This window comes from Acromyrmex echinatior, chromosome 7 (genome assembly GCF_024713525.1).
Source record: "Acromyrmex echinatior isolate Ae372 chromosome 7, ASM2471352v2, whole genome shotgun sequence".
Classification (NCBI taxonomy): domain Eukaryota; kingdom Metazoa; phylum Arthropoda; class Insecta; order Hymenoptera; family Formicidae; genus Acromyrmex; species Acromyrmex echinatior.
The window spans coordinates 1715636-1731785 of NC_141858.1; the positions used below are offsets into that span (position 1 = coordinate 1715636).

General features: G+C 43.8%; 3 protein-coding genes and 2 pseudogenes across 3 annotated transcripts; 2 read left to right on the forward strand and 3 right to left on the reverse strand.

Annotated features, from left to right (window-relative positions):
• Positions 1 to 3951: 3951 nt before the first annotated feature.
• LOC147908938 (uncharacterized) lies at positions 3952 to 6149 on the reverse strand (annotated as a pseudogene).
• Positions 6150 to 8252: 2103 nt separating this feature from the next.
• LOC105147883 (uncharacterized) lies at positions 8253 to 9460 on the forward strand (annotated as a pseudogene).
• Positions 9461 to 9878: 418 nt separating this feature from the next.
• LOC147908939 (uncharacterized) lies at positions 9879 to 10528 on the forward strand. The gene has a single exon (XM_087407588.1). It carries the CDS (start codon positions 9879 to 9881, stop codon positions 10419 to 10421), a length of 543 nt encoding a protein of 180 aa, XP_087263714.1. The 3' UTR covers positions 10422 to 10528.
• Positions 10529 to 10887: 359 nt separating this feature from the next.
• On the reverse strand, positions 10888 to 15038 carry LOC147908940 (uncharacterized). The gene is given in 4 exon segments (XM_087407813.1): positions 10888 to 14186; positions 14282 to 14454; positions 14584 to 14841; positions 14957 to 15038. Coding segments are annotated over 4 exon segments (1317 nt in total). The 3' UTR covers positions 10888 to 13382.
• Positions 10891 to 11586, reverse strand: LOC147908941 (uncharacterized). The gene has a single exon (XM_087407585.1). The coding sequence runs from the start codon at positions 11584 to 11586 to the stop codon at positions 10891 to 10893; it is 696 nt and encodes a 231-aa protein (XP_087263711.1).
• Positions 15039 to 16150: the final 1112 nt, after the last annotated feature.

Genomic DNA, 16150 nt, shown 5'->3' on the forward strand with positions numbered 1-16150 from the left:
TTACCTTCTTCACACCCTCTCCCTTTCCGTCCTCCTCCTCCTCATCCTCCGCTGAATTCTTAGTCCTCTTCCTCTTTCTCTTCTCCACCGTCTTCTCCTCCTTCTCTTCTTCCTCCACCGCCTTTTCCTCCTCTTCTTCCTCCTCTTCTTCCTCCTCCTCTTCCTCCTCCTCCTCATCTTCCGCTGAATTCTTATTCCTCTTCCTCTTCCTCCAAACCATCATCGAAATTGTAGATGAGACAATTCCATTAATGCTCACATGCTTGAGATCGTCCGTCTCATCGGCAATCTCGATGAGGCGATAGAACAGTCCTAATTCATCTACGCGTAATCGAGTGAGATCAATTATGATATTATCATGAATCTCCTCTAAGAAATAGAAGGAGGAGGAGGAGGAAGAGGCAGTTTCCTCAACTTTTTGTTCTTTTTACATGTTATAGCAGAAAATGTGCAACAATATTCTATCATTAACGCTAAATGGTAGAATATTGTTGCACGTTGGGGAAAAAAAAATATCACTCACGTCTTAACACGTCTTGCACGCGGACAAAGCAGGACAAAGACTGACGTTGAGAATCGATCTTCGCTGTTGAGAAGCGAGCCTGCCTAGGATCTATAGGGGGTGGGGGGCAGTTGTATATAAAACACTTTAGATCAAAAGTGCCGTCACGAAAAGTTATCGCTATAGCGCGTCGAGATATATAGGATGAATGAATGGGATGGGATGGGATGGATAGACGGATGGGAAGTAAAGAAAGTACATATCTAATGATATGAACAAAAAAAATTTTTTTATTCGCATATTATTACATCATTTCTTTTTTACGTATTAAAAACTAAAGTCAATAGCTCGCAATCGACGAGTTGATGTTTGTTAAAGATATCACTATCGCGTATAGCGTTTTTGGACGCGATGTTGGAAAATCGCGTATACTTGACATCAACCGTATCGACGAGTCGGGTTAATCGTTCGAACGTTACATCGATACATTCGTCAAACTCAAACATACGTCGTAACGTCGTTTCGGTCATCATCATGCGTACGGACGAAGAATTGAGACGTACGAGCGTAGCATCGTTCAGCATGCAAACGCTGACGGTTAACGGTCCAACACTTATAAAATTGTTCTTATATTCGTTTCGCAGCATCTTGTAAACATTCATCGCTGCTCGTAGAAACCTTTCCACGTTTCGAGAGACAGCAGCAGTTCATGTCCGCGATGATCTCCCAGGGCGATCTCCACGTAACTCGGTGGACCAACGTTGATTCCAATTTCCAAAAATTTATAGCCCGTAGTCATCAGATCGTAACGTCTATCCAATAAACGCATCTTGCGATGCTCCATGCTGTGTATATACATAATGTTAAAAACGTTTCTTTTGTGTATAGAATGTTAAAATTTACATGTTATTGCAGTTCTTCGTTTCATACGATGTGTTGCTGTCTTCAGCGAAGTACATTTTTATTTTTTTTTCAACCGTTCGTACAAGCGAGTATCGCAAGACTAATTGCACCCGCGTAAATTGTGATATATATAAAACTTCTAGAATCGAAGAGGGAGATAATTCTCTCCCCTCTTTTTCTAAGAATTGCCTGTCGCAACATGTTTTATCGAGTCTTTCTACGTGTTTTTATTTTTTTTATTTTTTGTTTGCGAGTTTATCAATGCTTATACTTTATGATTTATATTTCGATGGCATCGATGACGTTGGTGATGAGCACGTTGGCGACTTTGACGCCTTTTCTCCAGGATATTCTCAATATCTCGCTTTTTCCTTCGAAGGCGGGACTTGGCGGACTTGGCGACAATGGACAGTACCCCTTTCGCTCGATTGATTTTCGATGTATATATTCTTTTATTCGATCCATGCCTTAACGCTCGTAACTGAAGCTTATGATTGAATGAAAAAAATCTAATATACTGCCTATGTACATTATATGTACTATCAGATGTACTGTCAGATCGGACATGTCGCGACACGTTTAACAGAAGCGTTTTTGGATACATACAAGGTGCGTCCCAAAATTTTCCCAACTTTTGAAATAAAACAACAACGGTTTACTTTTTTTTTCAAATTCAAATTGTTTATTCAAAGTAGTCCCCGTCGGACTCAATACAACGTTTGGCACGATCTAAAAGCATTTCAAATGAGTGTTTTATGTCGTTCAAAGGCACGTCCTTCAGAATAGTGGTACAAGCCCTTTGGATGTCTTCTACGTCCACATACCGCTTTCCTTTCATGGACAAATGCATTTTGCCGAATAGGTAGAAGTCACAAGGTGCCATATCAGGCGAATACGGGGAATGGTTGATTGTTAAAATGTGATTTTTAGTCAAAAAATCAGTGACAAGTGTCGAACGGTGAGATGGCGCATTATCGTGTAACAAGCGCCAACTTCCTCCTTCGCGATATTCTGGCCGAATACGACGAATGCGGTGCACCAAACGCTTCAAAACGCTTACATAGAATACAGCATTAACTGTTTGACCTGCTGGAACGAATTCTTTGTGCACAATACCCTTGGAATCATAAAAACAAATGAGCATTGTCTTCACTTTTGACTTCTCTAAACGCGATTTTTTGGGTTTTGGGTCGTTTCGCGCCTTCCATTCCGCGCTTTGACGCTTGGTTTCTGGATCGTATTGAAAACACCACGTCTCGTCACCAGTAACAATGCTATAAAGGAAGTTTTGGTCCTTTTTTGCTTCCTTAATAATGTCCTTTGAATGTTGAATTCGATGCATTTTTTGGTCGTCAGTCAACTTGTGTGGAACAAATCGTGCACAGACTTTTTGTAGGCCCAAATGTTCGGTCAAAATGCGATAAATCGTTGATTTGGGGATGTTCAATTCCATTTCCATGTATCTCACTGAAGATTTTGGCTCATGCTTGATGAAATTACGCACAACTTCGATGGAATTTTCGTTAATTGTCGATTTTGGGCGACCTGTATGTGCGTCGTCATTTATGTCCTCACGACCGTTCTTGAATCGCGTATACCACTCATAAACACTGGCACGGGCTACACAATTATCACTATAAACTTGTTTCATCAAATTATGGATTTCGGTAAATGTTTTACCAAGTTTAAAACAAAACTTAATATTGGCTCTTTGTTTGAAGTTCATTCTCGTACCGATGTATACAACATACTGACACTTGAGACGCCATAACTTCGTTTCCACTGAACCAAATGTCATGAAATTTTTACTGGAAGTCAGCTAGGGATGTACCTTTCAAACGCGCAATCGAACACACGGATGGCGCCACCCGACCTATCCCTATTGAAAAAGTTCGGAAAATTTTGGGACGCACCTTGTACATTCATACATATACGTTCATTCATACGTGTACATGTATTACAAAAGAAGAGAAAAAAAGAAATACATAATAAATACGTTAACGTATTTTTATTTAAAAAATTCTTTTGCAACCACCAGTTATATATTTTCAATACATTTCGTAACGCGCAATTCTGAACATGTTGTCCACATCGCATAGTATTAGCAACATCCAGCTTGGTTAAAGATTCCAGGTCTTCTGTAAACTACATCCAAGGTCTCGATGCACATGCGTTCTCGTTCATCGTCCAAAAGCAAGTTCCATAGCCACGTTCGTTTTTCGCGTCCCTTAACGTACACGATAGCATCATCTTCAAATACAGCTGATCAGACGTTTCGCCTCGTTGTACGGGACCATCCCGTCCTCCCATCGCAATCCATGGTGATAAGCAGTCAACCAGGAAGCGCAAGACCTGTCGGATCTTGTCAAAAATTTCCATGGCACGGAATTCGTAAATATGTAATGTGTGAGAACGATCCCCTGTTTTAGCACCGCCACTTCCTTCACGATAAATTTCTTGTTAACGATGAATCCTTGCAGATCCACGAACGTTGGCATGAGCATGTTGTCGAGAAGACTGCGGTCGATTGCGACGTATCGTAGATCTTATATCATGTTAGAGGTGCATCTTAGGTTGATTTTGCGCACAACATTGGTCAATGGATTATACTGAACTTCGCGATCGTGTATGATGAGAGAATAGGCTGTTGTATTTGCGGGTACATTCTCTTTACATTCAAAGTCTAATCGCATGTCCACGGTGTCACTCTTGACTGATTCGTTCTGTCGAGAGCAATCGATGATCACGAATGGACCATTACGTAAAAGTTGTAAAGGTGAGACTCGGCTCGAGATATCTTGTATCCGTAGTAGCCCTTGCAGAAACGCGCGTACAAGTCGTACAGAATCGCACATCTGTTTTTGTCAAAATCCAGATTCAAATCATCGTACGGATAACATTCCGAATTCAGGTAAAGTTTCGCATTGGTTAATTTGCAGTCGTCGAATCGACTTACATCCTCGGACATGACATTTTTTCGACCTGTTTGCATAGCGAAAATAACGTAGCGCGGCTTCTCGAGCTGAGTAGCCGTCTTGATGGCCCACGAATGCTTAGTTGTGCTCTGCAAGAGCGGAAATTCATACAAATCCCACGAGCGAAAAGCCATGCTCAGATATCGTCCGCTCTCCAAAGCGCGCAGCATCGACAGCTTATTTATCTCGCTCAATAACACATGCGGCATTCGCCACTGTACTTTGAATAATTCGAGCGTTGGCTCTATCGCCGGATCTCCCATCAGACAATTGTTGTCGTTGCACGCTCGTATTAAAATCAATTCGTGACGAGCGTTGATCACCACGCGTTTGTAATCTTCGCAAAATCCCAGCAGTAAGTAGAACGGTACACAGAAATTAAAATATCCGGCTGCAGTAGTCTGCGCATCCCAGCCAGCATTCCGTAGAATCACGCTTCTGTCGGATGACACTGCTAGTTTTTGAGCATGCTAGTTATACCCACATTTCTATTACGGTCAATCTCCACACCATTGAGTTCATATCGAATCTCATCGAATATGAACGCGACGCAATTATTTCCCAATGCCACATGAGCACCCTGGACCACTTTGTTCTTCGTTAATTTTCCCTCGACATATAGAAAGCTTTCTTACGGCAGTGTGTACAGATCCTGTTGCTGTATGGGTATTCTTATTTCGTCGCTGTACACCTGTGGTGTTGGCGAACGGACTGAACGTGTGAGTCTCAATCTTGACAATGCGATCGTCGAAGATCGGCTTGTCTTTAATGTTTAAGATCAGTCATCTCAAATGTTGCGCACCGCGAATCCCAAAGACTTTAAAAATGCAACGTTCGTCGCGCTGAGTTTCTTCTTCTTCCTGATGCAGCTGGATGAGCGAGTGTTGTCGAGCTGGCGTCACCGACCTTGTAAAGGATGCGTTATCTCTCTGCGTACGCTCCGTTCCGTTCTGTACGAGCATCTCACGCTGACGTTATAACCGTCGCCATCGTACGTGCAATCTAACGGTGATCTCTTCTCCTCGAAAATCGAGCAATCGTTCGTTCTGATCGACGATGCGTATCGTTAGATCTGTAATGCTCCGTGCGATGATCGGCAGGTAAATGATTTGCGTCGGCCTCTCCTATTTTTTATATCCTGGCGCCACGCTCGGCGAAAATTCATGTATCGTGTGCGCGCTTTTGCCGTTGCTGTATGCACCCGCGGTCACGTTACACTCTACGCGGATAACGTTTACATTCATTATGTTGATCGACACGTCCAATTCGTGCCACCTTCGTGGCTGCAGTATACGCTTCGACGAGAATCCCAGCAATGATCCAATGCTGTTGGACTTGTCAAAGTTTATTCTGTACGCACATCTAATCTCACATTTCATCGTGTTGTAGTTTGCGCGAAGCGTAATTGGATATTCTCCACCCTCATCATTATCATCATCATCATCATCATCATCAGTGTTATTGTTATTGTCACTACGCACTACATCAACGGTTTCAAGTGCGTCGCGGTGCGGACGTTTTCGTAAAATCGCACTTTTCAGAAATTCATTTATATCTCGCACTTCGTACGAACCCTCGGGAATTGTAATTTCCGCGTCGTCTTTGGTGAAATAAAATTTGTTGTTCGATTCGTTCACGTTCGGTATCGTGTGATAAGTCTCAAAAATCGCCAAACCGAGCTCGTAATCTCCGTCACTCAAATCTATGGCGGGGAAATAATTCGCCGCGAGGACGGTGCTCTTTCCGCTCAGCGTAAGCGTCAACGACATGACGGAAAAAAGCGTTCGACTAATACTAAGATTTCACAGCACCTCGTCGAGCTTTTTAAATTCACGCTCGTCTACCGTTTGTAGAAACCGCAGACACATCTGTCCGCAGAAACTTTGATCGTATGTCTGATAGGACGTGCGATTGTACTCTATCGTCGTAGCACTGTTCTCGAAATATCGCACCAGTTCCTTAGGCGGTCGAAGATTGTCAAAATACACGACGCGATTGTTCCTCTTCGCGTACGCTACTCAGTGAGTACCAGGCCCCGTCGCATCGTCCAGATTCACGATACCGCTTTCGTTCCGGCGCACACCGCTCGTCGGTTACGCATGAAAACGCCTCTAAAGTATGGTACACGCATACGTCTCGCGAGCTCGTTCAATTGTACATTGGTAATTGCGCCAGACGGCATTTTTATCGTCTTTTTGACGTTTTTTTTTTCTTTGCAGCTACGCCCTGTCCATGTTTGTATGGACCGAGATACAATCCACGTCCATATTTGTACGGAGCGAGATACAGTCCGCGACCTTGTTCCATCGCGCGATCGTGACGTTGCAGCTCTTCGAGCTGATGTCGCGCGGTTTTGCTATCGTTTACCGCTTTCGCCACGCTGGCTGCTCCGCCGATCAAGGACCCAAGTGCACCCAACATTGATAGAAACGGTAACGCACCGTCTCGTTTCGCCGTCGGAAATATCCTTTTTTTGTCACCTTTTTCTTCATCGTCTTCTTCTTCGGTTTCATGCCCATGCCGATCTTGGTCTTGGCTTTCATCGCTGCCCAGACGGCAGCTGCGGCGGCTCTCTCGCTCAAAGCCGAATCTCGCGACGACGCGTCCTAGCGCTTTATCGGCGAGTACCTTATCCGCCGTGTGTCTATCGGTGAGATCGTTGCTTCGAGAATACGCAATGTCGTGTTCTCGGCACGCCGCATCCAGCGGATTTATGCCTGCGTCACCTTTGGTTAATCGTTTCGTAAGTCGAGTGCCCGGACCGCAAAACTGGTAACCCGGAATATGTACTCGAAAGGAAGCGCGTTTATCGCTCGATTTAGCAGACTGTTGCGCGACGCCGACATTCGCTACAATCCTTTATCTTCGGTGGGGCCGTCGATATGCGTCCGCTGCCACGGCTGATTGTAGTGTTCGTCGCAGCGACGATAAGTTCGAACCTCTGAATCTGCCTTCATGTATTCCGGTGTTCGATGTATTCACCGTACACGCGTAAGAGTACGACCTTCGGTATATATTGTCACTGCTCGGCGCTCAAATCTCGAATATCGGAAGGATGACACAGCGCGAGATACATTTTGCTACTGCGCGGATTCGGGCGCCTTTAAATAATCGTTCGAGAGCGCGTAGTCTTTAGAGTGAGCATGAAATTCGTGCTGCAACCGCTGATGATACGTGTCACAAACTATGACGTGAAATTACAAATGATGGGAGGCAGTGCGGAGAAGCACGGCGAAATGCTGCCGAGTACTATACGCGCGATCATTTGCGGCCCGTCGAATTGTGGTAAAACCAACGTTCTCATAAGTTTGCTTGAGAGTCCAAATGGCGTACGTTTCGAGAACGTATACGTCTACTCGAAATCACTGCAACAGCCAAAGTATCGATACCTCGAAAATTTATTTACATCTATCGATGAAATCGGCTACTTTACGATTTCCAACAATAGCGACATCATTCCACCGAACGAGGCGCGCTCAAATTCTATTTTTATCTTTGATGACGTGGCATGCGACAAGCAGGATGCGGTGAGAGAATACTTTTCGATGGATCGCCACGCGAACATTGACTGCTTCTATCTTTGTCAGACGTACGCGAGGATACCTAAACATCTGATACGCGACAATGCGAACCTGCTGATCCTGTTCAAACAGGATTGTACCAACTTGAAACACGTTTATAATGATCACGTAAACACCGACATGTCCTACAACGAATTTTGCACGTTGTGCCGCGACTGTTGGCAAAAAAAATATGGATTTTTAGTAATACAAGGATAGTGCGCTTAAAGACGGGAGATACAGAAAGAGATTTAACAAGTTCGCAATACTGTAACGTGACTAGTCGTTGTTGATACTTCGCCAGAGACGAACATGGTTGATGTGCGCGAGCGTGAAAAAATCGCGAGAGAGATCGAGAAGACGAGCGAGTCGATCCGCAAGAAACATCACACTCTGAAAACCGGTAGAATCGAGGAAGACATGGCATTGGACAGACATTTTAAGCCTATTATCAAACCGCTGCGACAAATTGACGTTGACAGCTCCGATAAAGTGCACGCGATAAAGAGACAGTCGCGCGACGATGGCGCAGCGTCTGCCTCCAAGCGCGAGAGGAAGGAAGAAGAAGAGGAGAAGGAGAAGAAGGAGGGAGAGAAAGAGAGTGAGACGTTCGAGCGTTCCGCGATTCCGGATAAATCCGATGATCGATCGCACGATCGTGTACAACCGATAACCTCCACTCCGCGTACAATGATCGTACCGACTATAGAATCGTTGGATAACGTTTTCCAAACGACGGACGACTCGCTAGCAACAAAGATTCAAAATCAGTTGCAAACGTCGGAAGGTCGAGAGGCGTTGCAAGCCGGCTTGGGTCCGCTGGGTCAAAAGTACGTCGAGGCTGTCCTGAGGGGAGCGCGAGATAAACAGAAGAGTGGTATAGATTATGTATACGGCGTTTACCTACAAAAGGATGGATTGATGTTTGGCAATAAGCGTTTCGACGTGGATGATGCTGACAACATAATTATCGACGGCGTACGATAATTATGCCGGTTCACCCGGTCTTTACGAGTTAATTTTCAAGAGAATTCCCGACGATCTCCTTTACACGGAAGACGATATGAATAAGTACAAGAGCATGCTGCTGGCGACAAAAGCGCACAAACACAAGCATCATTCACAGGACCGATTATTGAGCAACAAGGGATACAAATACAAATACGTAATCGCGCCGTTGATGTCGATCACACCCAGAAACAGAAGAAGAAATCTGGAAAGGGATTACCTCACGCAATGACATTAAATGACAACGCGATCGATTACATGCACTGGGACGATTCCAACGAGCTGGTGGATCGTCTATGATTGCTCGACGCTTCGCACCGAGCGGGCAACAACGCTCACGACAACGAGATGCTGTCGATTATCGAAGAACTTCGCGAAGCTGGTCTTATTATAAATTAAATCGCGTATCGACGAAATGAGTCAGTCGAGTGGCGTCAGCGAGAAAAAAAATACTTTTGTCCTTTGTATTACACGTCGAATCATGAAAAAGAAATCAAGCGAAAAGAGAAAAATTAGCTCCGAGAGATGTCGACTCGTCGAGAAATTGCATGCTCCGGCGAGAAGAAATTTTCCACGAAGACGCGTCATAGTTCGAGGATACGATGATTTATGGCAGGCTGATATCGTCGAGATGCGTCCGTACTCGAGCTTCAACAGAGGCTACCACTACATCCTCACCGTCATCGATGTGTTGAGCATGTACGCGTGGGCCGTATCGCTCAAGAGCAAGGGTGGAAGCGAGACGGCTGATGCTATTGTTGAGATAATTCGAGCAAGTGGAAGATGTCCTAAAAATTTACAAATGGATATGAGGAAGGAGTTTTACAACGTCGATGTGCAGAAAATCTTGAAAAAACACAACGTTAATCACTATTCCACGTATTCGACGTTGAAAGCATCGAGCGGTTCAATCGTACGCTCAAAAGCGACATGTGGAAGATGTTTACACTCAACAGCAATTACAAGTGGATCGACGAGCTGCCGCGCCTCGTATCAGATTACAACGCGCGCAATCGCACTATCGGCATACGACCCGCCAACGTAACTCCCGCGATCGCCGAAAGATTCTTGGACACGGTGTACAGCGTGATAAAAATCGCTGGTCCAGCAAAATTCAAAGTGGGCGATTCGGTACGCGTGAGCAAGTACAAGACGATTTTTGAGAAGGGTTACACGTCAAATTGGACCATCGAGGTGTTTACGATCGTTAAGGTACAGCGTACCAATCCTGTAACCTATCTACTCGAAGACTATCGCGGAAAATCCGTCGCTGGTGCGTTCTATGAGCACGAGTTGCATCGCGCTACTCATCCGGACGTGTATCTCGTGGAGAAAGTACTGCGCAGGAAGGGAGACAAGGTGTACGTCAAGTGGTTGGGATTCGATAGATCGCACAATTCATGGATACACAAAAATAATTGGATACACAAATCATTTGATAAAATTTTTTCGTGTATTTTTTTCTACATATAAAAATATATCAATATAAGTATATAAAATATATCAATATAAATGTTTTTTATTACTTCTCATTCATCATCATCTTCGATTTGGAGTATACAAAAAATGAGACACATAAAGTAAGTAAGTAAAGTAAATTAGAATACTAGTATATAATACATATATAAATGTTAAAAACATGTGATATGTATTATATGAAAGTACAATAATCGTAATACATAAAAAAAAATAATACTTGTATAAATGTAAAAAAAGATAATACTTGTATTTATGTAAAAAAAAGTGTAAAATACAATAGTAATACATAATAGCATAATACATATTATATAATATACACAATACATACATTGTATTACAAAGGTATCCGCCAATGTCCCCATGGTAACGTCTCCGTCGAGTCCGGTACGACGTATCGTTTGTCGTCGTATGGACTCAGAGCGATTTTCGATTCGGATATCGTGTACACCTCGTGTAATTTAGATCATATACACGATTGACGGCAAGTCATTTCAATCTCTTCGTTCAAACACCGCGTGTAATCGTCGAACGTTATCGTTCGCGCTACGATGTTATTCTTTACGCCTTTCGCCTTTTTAATGTCCTTCTTGCCATCCACTCTCACCGCGTACATCATCGCTCTAAGTCCAACAAATTCGGTCATTAATACACCATTGTTCTCATCCTTCATCAGGCCGAGTACTTTTTTGTTCGTGAGAGGCATATCGTACACGTTGTCTGCCGGATAATCGCTCGTGTCGAATCTAGCGATATCGCGTTTCATAGTTTTGTAAACATTGTCGCATTCTATATAGTAAATGAGACTATCCGTGTCGGTGTACATGATCTTGCATTTGTTGCGATACATCGGTGACATGTACTCGTGATGAAATTCGTACAAACAGACTTTCGATATGTCAAGTATGCACATACCCACGTAAATCGGCTTGTTGAATTTCATCTCGAGTTTGCGCATTTGGACGGCAATCAAATTTTCCGCAAAGACGTTGTGGCTGTGAAAATTCGGTTTCGCGATCATTGCCTCCGCGCCGTACCGTCCGTCCCATTTTGTTATTAATTTTACATCAACGTGATTGCGCACATTCTCCATGGTCTTACCGAATACTGCGTTGTTCATTAGCTTATACAAATTTTTTTCAAAATCGTTTTTCGCGAACATTCTAAATTGTGTATTGAGTTCAATGTAATTGCAGAGCCATGGAGATTGAGCGAATTGTAGCACTCGATGGATCTTTATTACGCGAAGATCGTGTACATTGCTGCAGGTTGCGATAATGGATGACGTAACGCTGCTTATCGTACAATGTCGCTAGAAGTTTATCTTCGCGCTTGCCAGGCGGTTTATCGCGCATTGGACAGGAAGGTAGGTCAGTGTGTCGGTCGTGTAGATGCTGCGGATATTCGAGATCGACTTCGAGAATATAACCGGTAGGTAAATCCGGAGCGATTGCGCTCAAAGTTCGCAGCGTCTTCGACCGCCGAAATTCGGTGTATGGTAAAGGTTGACACATCGCCCATCCGTACAGATTATTCACATCGTAGTAGATCAAGTACGACGACGGTTTCGATGGATCGAACGAATACATGTACTTGTTATTAGCCTGCGCGTATCTGCCGGAGCATTAACTGAGGCCGCCGCGTATACCGCGCTCGATAAACATGACCATATCAATGTCGGTGAGCAACTCGAATCTTATGCGTGTATATTTCAGCATGGCGTCCCACGTGAAACCTGGCAATGTATAATAATGCGCGGGATCGAGACAGTAACTCGCGATGCAACTATTGCGGAAATTTTCGAAAATGCTAATAACAAGACATCAGTTTTCAAGTACAGATCACTGTACTCGCCGAGCGTTCGAATGAAGAATCGCTTCCAGATGTTCGCGGCGTGAGCGTAATCGCGGATATTGTATCGCCTGTCAACGAAAAATAATTCGCGCGGTGGTAAGCGCGTGTCCTGCAACTTTTCGACGCAATCAATGTACTCGTACGGAAAGACACCTTTTCGTGTGAGTAATTCAAATTCTTCATTTGATAATGTTGAAAATTCGGAACGTACAATTTTTAATTTATCTTTGTCGAGATACGACGCCAATTTATCAAGGCTTGCATTTAAAAATTTGAAAGAATCAATAAATCCTAATTTTATGCAATTTTTCTGAAAATTCTTTTCATTTGTGTCTTTGGTACTATCGACATGTTTAGTGAATGAAATATATTTTTCTTTAGTTATCGGTAGTATATCTACATATCCATCATAGGCGGTAGCAATTCTTTAATTATAAAATGCGCGTCGTAGCCTGATAAATTGTGAAATACGACTGGAATATAAAACGAATTTTTATAATTTAAATTACAATTCGAATGCGCTGGACCACGATATCTATCGGTGAGATGACAATGATCGCGAACCCGCATGTCGTCCGGCGCGAACGGTTTCTCGCAGATTGACAACGCGTCGCGCTACGGTATGCCTCCCATTGCTGTTTAGATAACGTTTCCATGGCCACTTTGGTGGATACGATATTTTTCACGCGATGCGCCAAATCGTTGAATTGTGCGAACCACGCTATACAGTCTTCATCGCGACGGAAGTGATACGACGATAACGCGTCATCGTACGCACATCGCAGTAGCCTATGCTAAACGCGTCATGTTGATACGCGTACGACGACATGTCTTCTTTGTCGGATTTCATCTTGCGTAAGACACATTCCAGATCGGCGTAGACGATGAACGATACCCGTTCTCGATTGTTATAGTTGTTGAATTCGAGCCATCTGTCGTCCTCGCTCGGCAGTCGGATGGCGCAGTTGTTGATCTTCTGGCAGTCCACTTCGTGCAACTGCAATTTTTCGCACGAACTGAAGTAATGAAGGCACCTACAAATAATAAAGAAATTTTTTCTATTTCTTTTTTACTGTTTTTTTATTGACTATTTTTTTATTATACTTACCGATCACAAATATATTTCCTGCTCTCGTTCCTAGTAATTTGTGATCTTATAAGGCGGGATAGATTTTTTATCCACGCAAAGTGTCTAATGTTGTCGTTGCGTGAATGTTGTAGGTACAGGAGATTGACATGCTTCTCCTTCTTGTCATTGGTGAGCCGCAGAGGAAAGACCTGTCTATTTTCGATGCTGTAGACGTTGATCGATACCGCGTTCAACCGTTCGAATTTCGGAATGTCTTTTAATGTCATTGGAAATTCAATACCCGCGAGATTTAATACTGCGGTGTAATGCGGGTATGATGATTCCCGATTTACATGTCTTTCTGCGGGGTACAGAGCGGCGACCACTGACCACGCGAAACATGCATTGTCCGTCGAATAAACACTGACCACCGCTCGTTTCGTCGCTATTTCTCATGGCACTTCGATGTGACATTCCGCGTGCATTGGATTATGCTTATTCACATTCACTATCAAATTGAGGATTCGCGACAATGCCCACCCGCTGTCGCGTTCCTGGAATTCTTCGAGCGATGCTAGGATAGGCTCGACGACGTGTCGCTCGTACCACTCGCGCATATCGGTGCAACGATATATCTCGCTGTTCTTTGTAATTATGCTCTTATTAATACGTTTATCCTTCGTCGCAAACTCGCCATTGAACGCGGTGTTCACTTTTAGACTGCCGTGTCTTTCTACAGCGTCTCGCACTCGCTTGAGCACTACATCGCCAGCGTCTTCTAAAAACCGTCGCGGCTCGATGTGATTAGAGTTTATCACCGCACCTGTCAATATACGGCTCTCAAACGCGACATCAATCTCTCACCAGATAAGAGATTTCGTTGCCACTCGCGTACTCGCCACCAATGTGCACGAAACGTCACTCCAATTCTAACTTTGCACCCGCGAGTCGCGCGATCCTCGCCACCACGGATTGTCTGTATCCAATGGTGAGGCGCTGACCTTGGCACGACAAACACTTGGCAGCTCTTCGAGCTGCTTGATGTATTCGTCGCACTGTTGCCATGAAAAACACTGAGAAACATGTCAAAGTAGCGACCTGGTCGCACTGTTCCAGCAATTCACGTTCCACTCGCTCGTGGTTTTTTTTAATGTGTGCAAAGTGGATATATGCTGCACGAGAATATAATGTATAAAGGTAGTCTGCAATTTGTGCACGACCTGCCGTCTAGCCTACCGAAAGAACCGATCTCATGCACCCTGACGTGATACATTCCTCCATCGTTAATGTCAGCTATACGAATCATGCATGATGTGCATACGGTTAAAGAACCATCCGTTGTATAATAATTGTGGATCACACAATGCTTAGTACGGGCATTCAATGTACGAATTTCTGGAGACGACACGAATTTTTCTATGCGATCCATTTCATACTCGCTCATATCACTAGCACATCCACTATCGTCGGATAGTATTTCTTCGTCAGACGACTCTTGGTTCATTATATTTTCAAAGTTTATCAAACACTTCGTCTCTAATATTCGCGAACTGTTCCTTATCCACATTTCTAATATATTCTGCTACGTCGATTCTCTCCTCAATGTTACCGATATTCTCGAACTCTACATCGTCCATTATGTCCTCAAATTCTAATGCTTCAAATAACTTGTCTGCATTTACATCATCCATGTCCTCAACGTCTGTATATCAGCCATACTTTTCGCATTACACTTATTGCGATTCGGTAATTTTTAAAAACGTCAACTGAGATGCCGCGCGCTTATGACCCATTATATATTCTATTTGCGACTTCTTTATCCCTTTGTCTACCCTCCCTATTGAGTTGCAGCATCGACGACGTGTCACCGATCTCACGGTTCTTCCTAGATAAATATCATTATCAACGTTTCTGACTTTCTTGAAAGAAAGAACTGTAAGAATGCAGTATGATTTCATCATCTATCCCTCATTGAAGGCGCTTTGTATAGCAGCCAATACATCGATAATGTGCCACCGATCTTCTAGACAAAAGTCCACGTTATAATGGACGCATTTTTTAGGGTGTTGGGATGGGTGTTTGGGTGGTGGCGCAACGCATTTTTTTTTCGACAGTTCGAAACGCATTTTAGGGTGGACGCGAGGTCCACGCGGCGGTGGTGGCACTGATGCCTGCGGCGGGGTGTGGAGTGGCGGCGGTGGCGGCAGCGTCTGCGGCGATGGGATGTTGGGTGGCGGCGGTCCCAATAATACGTAACATCACAACATGGCGATACGTATCATCATATCAATAAACTGATAGCGCTGGGACTCATCATATCAGTAAACACCGATAGCGCCGGGACTTCTCGCGCTTCCCCTCCCTTCCCCGCGCTTCCCCTCCCTTCCCCGTGCCTACTCCCCCGCGCCTATGAGTATCCCCGCGCCCCGCGCCCTCCTCAGAGGACCTGGGTTAGAACCGCCACTATTATACTACTCTTATAGTACTCAAAATTTTATTCCTTTAAAGAGATTTTCCTCAGTGGTAAATGTTATAAGTTTAGTTCTCTCATGTCCAATCTCGAAAACTAGGGTTATTCGACGTGTTTTTGCACGAAATGAATAAATTTTGCAAAAAGAAGTATTGTTTTGCCCTGCGAAGTGAATGTTTGTGTTTAAAATATATTTTTATAAAAGTTTTATTAATAGTCAAAGATGTATCTTAAAATACATTAATTTTTATTTTAATAATTTTTATTTTAATAATCTTAGTTGAACGCACGCACAAGGCGAGCTCGTGAGTACCCCTGGTCCCGGAGTTAATT